This window comes from Chiloscyllium punctatum, chromosome 36 (genome assembly GCF_047496795.1).
Source record: "Chiloscyllium punctatum isolate Juve2018m chromosome 36, sChiPun1.3, whole genome shotgun sequence".
NCBI lineage: Eukaryota > Metazoa > Chordata > Chondrichthyes > Orectolobiformes > Hemiscylliidae > Chiloscyllium > Chiloscyllium punctatum.
The window spans coordinates 1,734,981-1,744,980 of NC_092774.1; the positions used below are offsets into that span (position 1 = coordinate 1,734,981).

The 10,000-nt window shown below is 58.8% G+C and overlaps 1 protein-coding gene across 1 annotated transcript in view; it reads left to right on the forward strand.

Annotated features, from left to right (window-relative positions):
* LOC140461115 (adenylate cyclase type 2-like) overlaps positions 1 to 10,000 on the forward strand; it is a 78,378-nt gene that overhangs the window by 67,415 nt on the left and 963 nt on the right. Inside the window, exons 5-6 of the mRNA XM_072555880.1 lie at positions 5,337 to 5,430; positions 9,047 to 9,205. Coding sequence (XP_072411981.1) covers positions 5,337 to 5,430; positions 9,047 to 9,205 — 253 coding nt within the window. The remainder of the gene's footprint in view (positions 1 to 5,336; positions 5,431 to 9,046; positions 9,206 to 10,000) is intronic.

Sequence of the window (10,000 nt, forward strand, 5' to 3'; positions counted from 1 at the left end):
GTGTGTGTGTGAGAGAGAGGGTTAGAGAGACCTCCCCAGATACAGGAGTGTGTGTGTGTGTGTGAGAGAGGGTTAGAGAGACCTCCCCAGATACAGGAGTGTGTGTGTGTGAGAGAGGGTTAGAGAGACCTCCCCAGATACAGGAGTGTGTGTGTGTGTGTGTGTGAGAGAGAGAGAGGGTTCGAGAGACCTCCCCAGATACAGGAGTGTGTGTGTGTGTGAGTGAGAGAGGGTTAGAGAGACCTCCCCAGATACAGGAGTGTGTGTGTGTGTGTGAGAGAGAGAGAGAGGGTTAGAGAGACCTCCCCAGATACAGGAGTGTTAGAGTGTGTGTCAGAGAGAGGGTTAGAGAGACCTCCCCAGATACAGGAGTGTGTGTGTGTGTGTGTGAGAGAGAGAGAGAGGGTTAGAGAGACCTCCCCAGATACAGGAGTGTGTGAGTGTGTGTGAGAGAGAGGGTTAGAGAGACCTCCCCAGATACAGGAGTGTGTGTTTGTGTGTGTGAGAGAGAGGGTTAGAGAGACCTCCCCATATACAGGAGTGTGTGTGTGTGAGAGAGAGAGAGGGTTAGAGAGACCCCCCCCAGATACAGGAGTGTGTGTGTGTGAGAGAGAGAGAGGGTTAGAGAGACCTCCCCAGATACAGGAGTGTGTGTGTGTGAGAGAGAGAGGGTTAGAGAGACCTCCCCAGATCCAGGAGTGTGTGTGTGAGAGAGGGTTAGAGAGACCTCCCCAGATACAGGAGTGTGTGTGTGTGAGAGAGAGTTAGAGAGACCTCCCCAGATACAGGAGTGTGTGTGTGTGAGAGAGAGGGTTAGAGAGACCTCCCCAGATACAGGATTGTGTGTGTGAGAGAGAAAGAGGGTTAGAGGGACCTCCCCAGATACAGGGGTGTGTGTGTGCGTTAGAGAGTTAGAGAGACCTCCTCAGATACAGGAGTGTGTGTGTGAGAGAGAGAGGGTTAGAGAGACCTCCCCAGATACAGGAGTGTGTGTGTGTGAGAGAGAGGGTTAGAGAGACCTCCCCAGATACAGGAGTGTGTGTGTGAGAGAGAGAGGGTTAGAGAGACCTCCCCAGATACAGGAGTGTGTGTGTGAGAGAGAGAGGGTTAGAGAGACCTCCCCAGATACAGGAGTGTGTGTGTGTGTGTGAGAGAGGGTTAGAGAGACCTCCCCAGATACAGGAGTGTGTGTGTGAGAGAGAGAGGGTTAGAGAGACCTCCCCAGATACAGGAGTGTGTGTGTGTGTGAGACAGAGGGTTAGAGAGACCTCCCCAGATACAGGAGTGTGTGTGTGTGAGAGAGAGAGGGTTAGAGAGACCTCCCCAGATACAGGAGTGTGTGTGTGTGAGAGAGGGTTAGAGAGACCTCCCCAGATACAGGAGTGTCCGTGTGTGTGTGAGAGAGAGAGAGGGTTAGAGAGACCTCCCCAGATACAGGAGTGTGTGTGTGTGTGTGTGTGAGAGAGGGTTAGAGAGACCTCCCCAGATACAGGAGTGTGTGTGTGTGTGTGAGAGAGGGAGATAGAGGGTTAGAGAGACCTCCCCAGATACAGGAGTGTGTGAGTGTGTGTGAGAGAGAGGGTTAGAGAGACCTCCCCAGATACAGGAGTGTGTGTGTGTGTGAGAGAGAGAGGGTTAGAGAGACCTCCCCATATACAGGAGTGTGTGTGTGTGAGAGAGAGAGAGGGTTAGAGAGACCCCCCCCAGATACAGAAGTGTGTGTGTGTGTGTGTGTGTGTGTGTGTGAGAGAGAGAGAGAGGGTTAGAGAGACCTCCCCAGATACAGGAGTGTGTGTGTGTGAGAGAGAGAGGGTTAGAGAGACCTCCCCAGATACAGGAGTGTGTGTGTGTGTGAGAGAGAGAGAGGGTTAGAGAGACCTCCCCAGATACAGGAGTGTGTGTGTGTGTGAGAGAGAGTTAGAGAGACCTCCCCAGATACAGGAGTGTGTGTGTGAGAGAGAGAGGGTTAGAGAGACCTCCCCAGATACAGGAGTGTGTGTGTGAGAGAGAAAGAGGGTTCGAGAGACCTCCCCAGATACAGGAGTGTGTGTGTGAGAGAGAGGGTTAGAGAGACCTCCCCAGATACAGGAGTGTGTGTGTGAGAGAGAGAGAGGGTTAGGGAGACCTCCCCAGATACAGGAGTGTGTGTGTGAGAGAGAGGGTTAGAGAGACCTCCCCAGATAGAGGAGTGTGTGTGTGTGTGTGAGAGAGAGAGGGTTAGAGAGACCTCCCCAGATACAGGAGTGTGTGTGTGAGAGAGAGAGAGGGTTAGAGAGACCTCCCCAGATACAGGAGTGTGTGTGTGTGTGTGAGAGAGAGGGTTAGAGAGACCTCCCCAGATACAGGAGTGTGTGTGTGTGTGTGAGAGAGGGTTAGAGAGACCTCCCCAGATACAGGAGTGTGTGTGTGTGTGTGAGAGAGAGGGTTAGAGAGACCTCCCCAGATACAGGAGTGTGTGTGTGTGAGAGAGAGGGTTAGAGAGACCTCCCCAGATACAGGAGTGTGTGTGTGTGTGTGAGAGAGAGGGTTAGAGAGACCTCCCCAGATACAGGAGTGTGTGTGTGTGTGAGAGAGAGAGGGTTAGAGAGACCTCCCCAGATACAGGAGTGTGTGTGTGTGCGTGTGTGAGAGAGAGAGAGGGTTAGAGAGACCTCCCCAGATACAGGAGTGTGTGTGTGTGTGTGAGAGAGAGGGTTAGAGAGACCTCCCCAGATACAGGAGTGTGTGTGTGTGTGTGTGAGAGAGGGTTAGAGAGACCTCCCCAGATACCGGAGTGTGTGTGTGTGTGAGTGAGAGAGGGTTAGAGAGACCTCCCCAGATACAGGAGTGTGTGTGTGTGAGAGAGAGGGTTAGAGAGACCTCCCCAGATACAGGAGTGTGTGTGTGTGTGTGAGAGAGAGGGTTAGAGAGACCTCCCCAGATACAGGAGTGTGTGTGTGAGAGAGAGAGAGTGTTAGAGAGACCTCCCCAGATACAGGAGTGTGTGTGTGTGAGAGAGTGGGTTAGAGAGACCTCCCCAGATACAGGAGTGTGTGTGTGTGAGAGAGAGGGTTAGAGAGACCTCCCCAGATACAGGAGTGTGTGTGTGTGTAAGAGCGAGGGTTAGAGAGACCTCCCCAGATACAGGAGTGTGTGTGTGGGAGAGAGAGGGTGAGAGAGACTTCCCCAGATACAGGAGTGTGTGTGTGAGAGAGGGTTAGAGAGACCTCCCGAGATACAGGAGAGTGTGTGTGTGTGAGAGAGAGGGTTAGAGAGACCTCCCCAGATACAGGAGTGTGTGTGTGAGAGAGAGAGGGTTAGAGAGACCTCCCAGATACAGGAGTGTGTGTGTGTGTGAGAGACAGGGTTAGAGAGACCTCCCCAGATACAGGAGTGTGTGTGTGTGAGAGAGAGGGTTAGAGAGACCTCCCCAGATACAGGAGTGTGTGTGTGTGTAAGAGCGAGGGTTAGAGAGACCTCCCCAGATACAGGAGTGTGTGTGTGTGTGAGCGAGAGAGGGTTAGAGAGACCTCCCCAGATACAGGAGTGTGTGTGTGTGAGAGAGAGGGTTAGAGAGACTTCCCCAGATACAGGAGTGTGTGTGTGAGAGAGAGAGAGAGGGTTCGAGAGACCTCCCCAGATACAGGAGAGTGTGTGTGTGTGTAAGAACGAGGGTTCGAGAGACCTCCCCAGATACAGGAGTGTGTGTGTGTGAGAGAGAGGGTTAGAGAGACTTCCCCAGATACAGGAGTGTGTGTGTGAGAGAGAGAGAGAGGGTTAGAGAGACCTCTCCAGATACAGGAGTGTGTGTGTGTGAGAGAGAGGGTTAGAGAGACTTCCCCAGATACAGGAGTGTGTGTGTGTGAGAGAGAGAGAGGGTTAGGGAGACCTCCCCAGATACAGGAGAGTGTGTGTGTGTGTGAGAGAGAGGGTTAGAGAGACCTCCCCAGATACAGGAGTGTGTGTGTGTGTGTGAGAGAGGGTTAGAGAGACCTCCCCAGATACAGGAGTGTGCGTGTGTGTGTGAGAGAGGGTTAGAGAGACCTCCCCAGATACAGGAGTGTGTGTGTGTGAGAGAGGGTTAGAGAGACCTCCCCAGATACAGGAGTGTGTGTGTGAGAGAGAGAGGGTTAGAGAGACCTCCCCAGATACGGGAGTGTGTGTGTGTGTGAGACAGAGGGTTAGAGAGACCTCCCCAGATGCAGGGGTGTGTGTGTGTGTGTGAGAGAGGGTTAGAGAGACCTCCCCAGATACAGGAGTGTGTGTGTGAGAGAGAGAGGGTTAGAGAGACCTCCCCAGATACGGGAGTGTGTGTGTGTGTGAGAGAGAGGGTTAGAGAGACCTCCCCAGATACAGGAGTGTGTGTGTGTGAGAGAGAGAGGGTAAGAGAGACCTCCCCAGATACAGGAGTGTGTGTGTGTGAGAGAGGGTTAGAGAGACCTCCCCAGACACAGGAGTGTGTGTGTGTGTGTGTGTGAGAGAGAGAGAGGGTTCGAGAGACCTCCCCAGATACAGGAGTGTGTGTGTGTGTGAGTGAGAGAGGGTTAGAGAGACCTCCCCAGATACAGGAGTGTGTGTGTGTGTGAGAGAGAGAGAGAGAGGGTTAGAGAGACCTCCCCAGATACAGGAGTGTGTGAGTGTGTGTGAGATAGAGGGTTAGAGAGACCTCCCCAGATACAGGAGTGTGTGTGTGTGTGTGAGAGAGAGGGTTAGAGAGACCTCCCCAGATACAGGAGTGTGTGTGTGTGAGAGAGAGGGTTAGAGAGACCTCCCCATATACAGGAGTGTGTGTGTGTGAGAGAGAGAGAGGGTTAGAGAGACCCCCCCCAGATACAGGAGTGTGTGTGTGTGTGTGAGAGAGAGAGAGAGGGTTAGAGAGACCTCCCCAGATACAGGAGTGTGTGTGTGTGTGTGTGAGAGAGAGTTAGAGAGACCTCCCCAGATACAGGAGTGTGTGTGTGAGAGAGAGAGGGCTAGAGAGACCTCCCCAGATACAGGAGTGTGTGTGTGTGAGAGAGGGTTAGAGAGACCTCCCCAGATACAGGAGTGTGTGTGTGAGAGAGAGAGAGGGTTAGAGAGACCTCCCCAGATACAGGAGTGTGTGTGTGTGAGAGAGGGTTAGAGAGACCTCCCCAGATACAGGAGTGTGTGTGTCTGCACTTACCTTGGGGCCCCGTCGTGACATTGTCTGACGAGGCCGTTTGGCCCATCTGATCCCGGTCCCGTCGTCGTCTGAGGGAGCCTCTGATGTTGGGTGACGAGTGGAGGCGTGCTGACCCCCAGGCTAACCGTGCCCCCTTGTTCTGTCTCTCCCCTCTCGGCCCCACATCCCCGACCCGGGTCCCGTCGCATCGCAGAGGCCCGACCCCCGGAGTACTCAAGGACCCCAAACTGATGGGGGGCGTCTCCCTCTTCATCTTCTTCTTCACCTTGCTGGGCCTGGCCAGGCAGGTAAGCGACAGGCGGGGGGGCTCAAGGGCTTGCGAGGTGAGGGAGGGGTGGGGGGGGGTTGTGGTGCCTGGCTGGGCACGTCCCCCAGGGGTGGGAGGGTGGGCTGGCAAGCCGGCCGGCTCTGGGATCTTCCTGTGCGCGCGGCCACCCTTCCCCGCCTCCGTGGGGCAATCGATACGTGGCAACGGAGAGGCCTTCGGGTCGACTGGAGGATGTGGCGGGCGCCATGCCAATGCAGTTCTCCGATATGGGTCGCTGGAGGGACTCCCCATTAAACGGGGGTCCCCCGAGGGAGAGACTCCCCCTTTAACGGGGGTCCCCCGAGGGAGAGACTCCCCCTTTAACGGAGGTCCCCGAGGGAGAGACTCCCCCTTTAACGGGGGTCCGTGAGGGAGAGACTCCCCCTTTAACGGGGGTCCGTGAGGGAGAGACTCCCCCTTTAACGGGGGGTCCGTGAGGGAGAGACTCCCCCTTTAACGGGGGTCCCCGAGGGAGAGACTCCCCCTTTAACGGGGGGTCCCCCGAGGGAGACACTCCCCCTTTAACGGGGGTCCCCGAGGGAGAGACTCCCCCTTTAACGGGGGTCCGTGAGGGAGAGACTCCCCCTTTAACGGGGGTCCCCGAGGGAGAGGCTCCCCCTTTAACGGGGGTCCGTGAGGGAGAGACTCCCCCTTTAACGGGGGTCCGTGAGGGAGAGACTCCCCCTTTAACGGGGGTCCCCGAGGGAGAGACTCCCCCTTTAACGGGGGTCCGTGAGGGAGAGACACCCCCTTTAACGGGGGTCCCCGAGGGAGAGACTCCCCCTTTAACGGGGGTCCCCCGAGGGAGACACTCCCCCTTTAACGGGGGTCCCCGAGGGAGAGACTCCCTCTTTAACGGGGGTCCGTGAGGGAGAGACTCCCCCTTTAACGGGGGTCCCCGAGGGAGAGACTCCCTCTTTAACAGGGGTCCGTGAGGGAGAGACTCCCCCTTTAACGGGGGTCCCCGAGGGAGAGGCTCCCCCTTTAACGGGGGGGTCCCTGAGGGAGAGACTCCCCCTTTAACGGGGGGTCCCCGAGGGAGAGACTCCCCCTTTAACGGGGGTCCCCCGAGGGAGAGACTCCCCCTTTAACGGGGGTCCCCCGAGGGAGAGACTCCCCCTTTAACGGGGGTCCCCCGAGGGAGAGACTCCCCCTTTAACGGGGGGTCCCCGAGGGAGAGACTCCCCCTTTAACGGGGGTCCCCGAGGGAGAGACTCCCCCCTTTAACGGGGGGTCCCCGAGGGAGAGACTCCCCCTTTAACGGGGGTCCGTGAGGGAGAGACTCCCCCTTTAACGGGGGTCCCCGAGGGAGAGACTCCCCCTTTAACGGGGGTCCGTGAGGGAGAGACTCCCCCTTTAACGGGGGTCCCCGAGGGAGAGACTCCCCCTTTAACGGGGGTCCGTGAGGGAGAGACTCCCCCTTTAACGGGGGTCCCCGAGGGAGAGACTCCCCCTTTAACGGGGGTCTGTGAGGGAGAGACTCCCCCTTTAACGGGGGTCCCCGAGGGAGAGACTCCCCCTTTAACGGGGGTCCGTGAGGGAGAGACTCCCCCTTTAACGGGGGTCCGTGAGGGAGAGACTCCCCCTTTAACGGGGGGTCCCCGAGGGAGAGACTCCCCCTTTAACGGGGGTCCCCGAGGGAGAGACTCCCCCTTTAACGGGGGTCCGTGAGGGAGAGACTCCCCCTTTAACGGGGGGTCCCCGAGGGAGAGACTCCCCCTTTAACGGGGGGTCCCCGAGGGAGAGACTCCCCCTTTAACGGGGGTCCGTGAGGGAGAGACTCCCCCTTTAACGGGGGTCCGTGAGGGAGAGACTCCCCCTTTAACGGGGGGTCCCCGAGGGAGAGACTCCCCCTTTAATGGGGGGTCCCCGAGGGAGAGACTCCCCCTTTAACGGGGGTCCCCGAGGGAGAGACTCCCCCTTTAATGGGGGTCCGTGAGGGAGAGACTCCCCCCTTTAACGGGGGTCCCCCGAGGGAGAGACTCCCCCTTTAACGGGGGTCCGTGAGGGAGAGACACCCCCTTTAACGGGGGTCCGTGAGGGAGAGACTCCCCCTTTAACAGGGGTCCCGAAGGGAGAGACTCCCCCTTTAACGGGGGTCCGTGAGGGAGAGACTCCCCCTTTAACGGGGGTCCCCGAGGGAGAGACTCCCCCTTTAACAGGGGTCCCCGAGGGAAAGACTCCCCCTTTAACGGGGGTCCCCGAGGGAGAGACTCCCCCTTTAACAGGGGTCCCCGAGGGAGAGACTCCCCCTTTAACGGGGGTCCGTGAGGGAGAGACTCCCCCTTTAACTGGTGTCCCCGAGGGAGAGACTCCCCCTTTAACGGGGGTCCGTGAGGGAGAGACTCCCCCTTTAACGGGGGTCCGTGAGGGAGAGACTCCCCCTTTAACGGGGGTCCGTGAGGGAGAGACTCCCCCTTTAACAGGGGTCCCCGAGGGAGAGACTCCCCCTTTAACAGGGGTCCCCGAGGGAGAGACTCCCCCTTTAACAGGGGTCCCCGAGGGAGAGACTCCCCCTTTAACGGGGTCCCCGAGGGTGAGACTCCCCCTTTAACGGGGGGTCCCCGAGGGTGAGACTCCCCCTTTAACGGGGGTCCGTGAGGGAGAGACTCCCCCTTTAACGGGGGGTCCGTGAGGGAGAGACTCCCCCTTTAACGGGGGTCCGTGAGGGAGAGACTCCCCCTTTAACAGGGGTCCCCGGGGGAGAGGCTCCCCCTTTGACGGGGGTCCCCGAGGGAGAGACTCCCCCTTTAACGGGGGTCCGTGAAGGAGAGACTCCCCCTTTAACGGGGGGTCCGTGAGGGAGAGACTCCCCCTTTAACAGGGGTCCGTGAGGGAGAGACTCCCCCTTTAACGGGGGTCCGTGAGGGAGAGACTCCCCCTTTAACAGGGGTCCGTGAGGGAGAGACTCCCCCTTTAACGGGGGTCCCCCGAGGGAGAGACTCCCCCTTTAACGGGGGTCCCCGAGGGAGAGACTCCCCCTTTAACGGGGGTCCCCGAGGGAGAGACTCCCCCTTTAACGGGGGGTCCGTGAGGGAGAGACTCCCCCTTTAACAGGGGGTCCCCGTGGGAGAGACTCCCCCTTTAACGGGGGTCCCCCGAGGGAGAGACTCCCCCTTTAACGGGGGTCCCCCGAGGGAGAGACTCCCCCTTTAACGGGGGGTCCCCGAGAGAGAGACTCCCCCTTTAACAGGGGTCCGTGAGGGAGAGACTCCCCCTTTAACGGGGGGTCCCCGAGGGAGAGACTCCCCCTTTAACGGGGGGTCCCCGAGGGAGAGACTCCCCCATTAACGGGGGTCCGCGAGGGAGAGACTCCCCCTTTAACAGGGGTCCCCCGAGGGTGAGACTCCCCCTTTAACGGGGGGGTCCCCGAGGGAGAGACTCCCCCTTTAACGGGGGTCCCTGAGGGAGAGACTCCCCCTTTAACAGGGGTCCCCCGAGGGAGAGACTCCCCCTTTAACGGGGGTCCCCCGAGGGTGAGACTCCCCCTTTAACGGGGGTCCGTGAGGGAGAGACTCCCCCTTTAACGGGGGAGGGTGAGCTGTTTTCCAGTGCTGCCTCCCGACTCCTGACCTCCTTCCTTGTTCCCTCCCCAGAACGAGTACAGCTGCCGCCTGGACTTCTTGTGGAAGAGGAAGTTCCGCCAGGAGAGGGAGCAGATCGAGACGATGGAGAGCCTGAATCGGGTGCTCCTGGAGAACGTGTTGCCGGCCCACGTGGCCGTCAAGTTCATTGGGCAGAACCGCAGGAACGAGGTACCTCCTCCCCTCCGCATCCCTGCGATGCCCCCCCCCCCACCCCCCCCTCCTGCTGGGGTGGCTGGGATGGCAAGGACTTGGAAGGTGTGGGTGGAGTGAGGGACTCGGGTGACACAGCCGAAGGGTGGGAGGTGAATGGAGTCGGGCGGGGTTGAGGAAGTATGGGTGTTGAGTGTGGGGAGGAGCGTGGTCATTAGAAACGGCAGATCCTTACCCCCTCTCCCCCTCCCTCGAGGACGCCAACGGGCCGGCACACGATGGTGAGAGGGGAGTGTAGGTCAGCGGGAGAAAATTTGGGTGGGTGGGGGAGGGCAGTGAGGAATGGAGGGGACCAGAGGTCAGTGGGGGGATAGTGGGGAGGTGCTGGAAACAAAGCGCATATTTCCGGGGGGGAAGGGTAGAGAGGGAGTGGCGATGGGTGGGGGGAAGAGAGGGCAAGTGGGGGAAGGGTTGAGGAAATATGGGTGGTAAGCGTGGGGAGGCGGGTGAAGGGGGAATAGGGGAAGGGAGGGCGAGTGGGTGAAGGTTATGGGTGTGAGGGAAGGGGTAGGTGGAGTGGCGAAGGGCGGGATTGTGGGAAGGGGATGGGGAGTTGGGGAAGCGAGGATTAAGAGTCTGGGAAGGGAGAGTATGAGTGGCAGAAGGGGTAGGTATCATGGTGGAAGTGGGGGGAGGAGGGAGTGGGAGTTGGGCGGAAGGGGAGTAGGGGAAGGGGAAGTGGGGGAAGGTGGCAGGGTGAGGGGGACATGGGAGAGGGAAGGGGAGGTGGTGTGGGGGAAGGGGAGGGGGAGT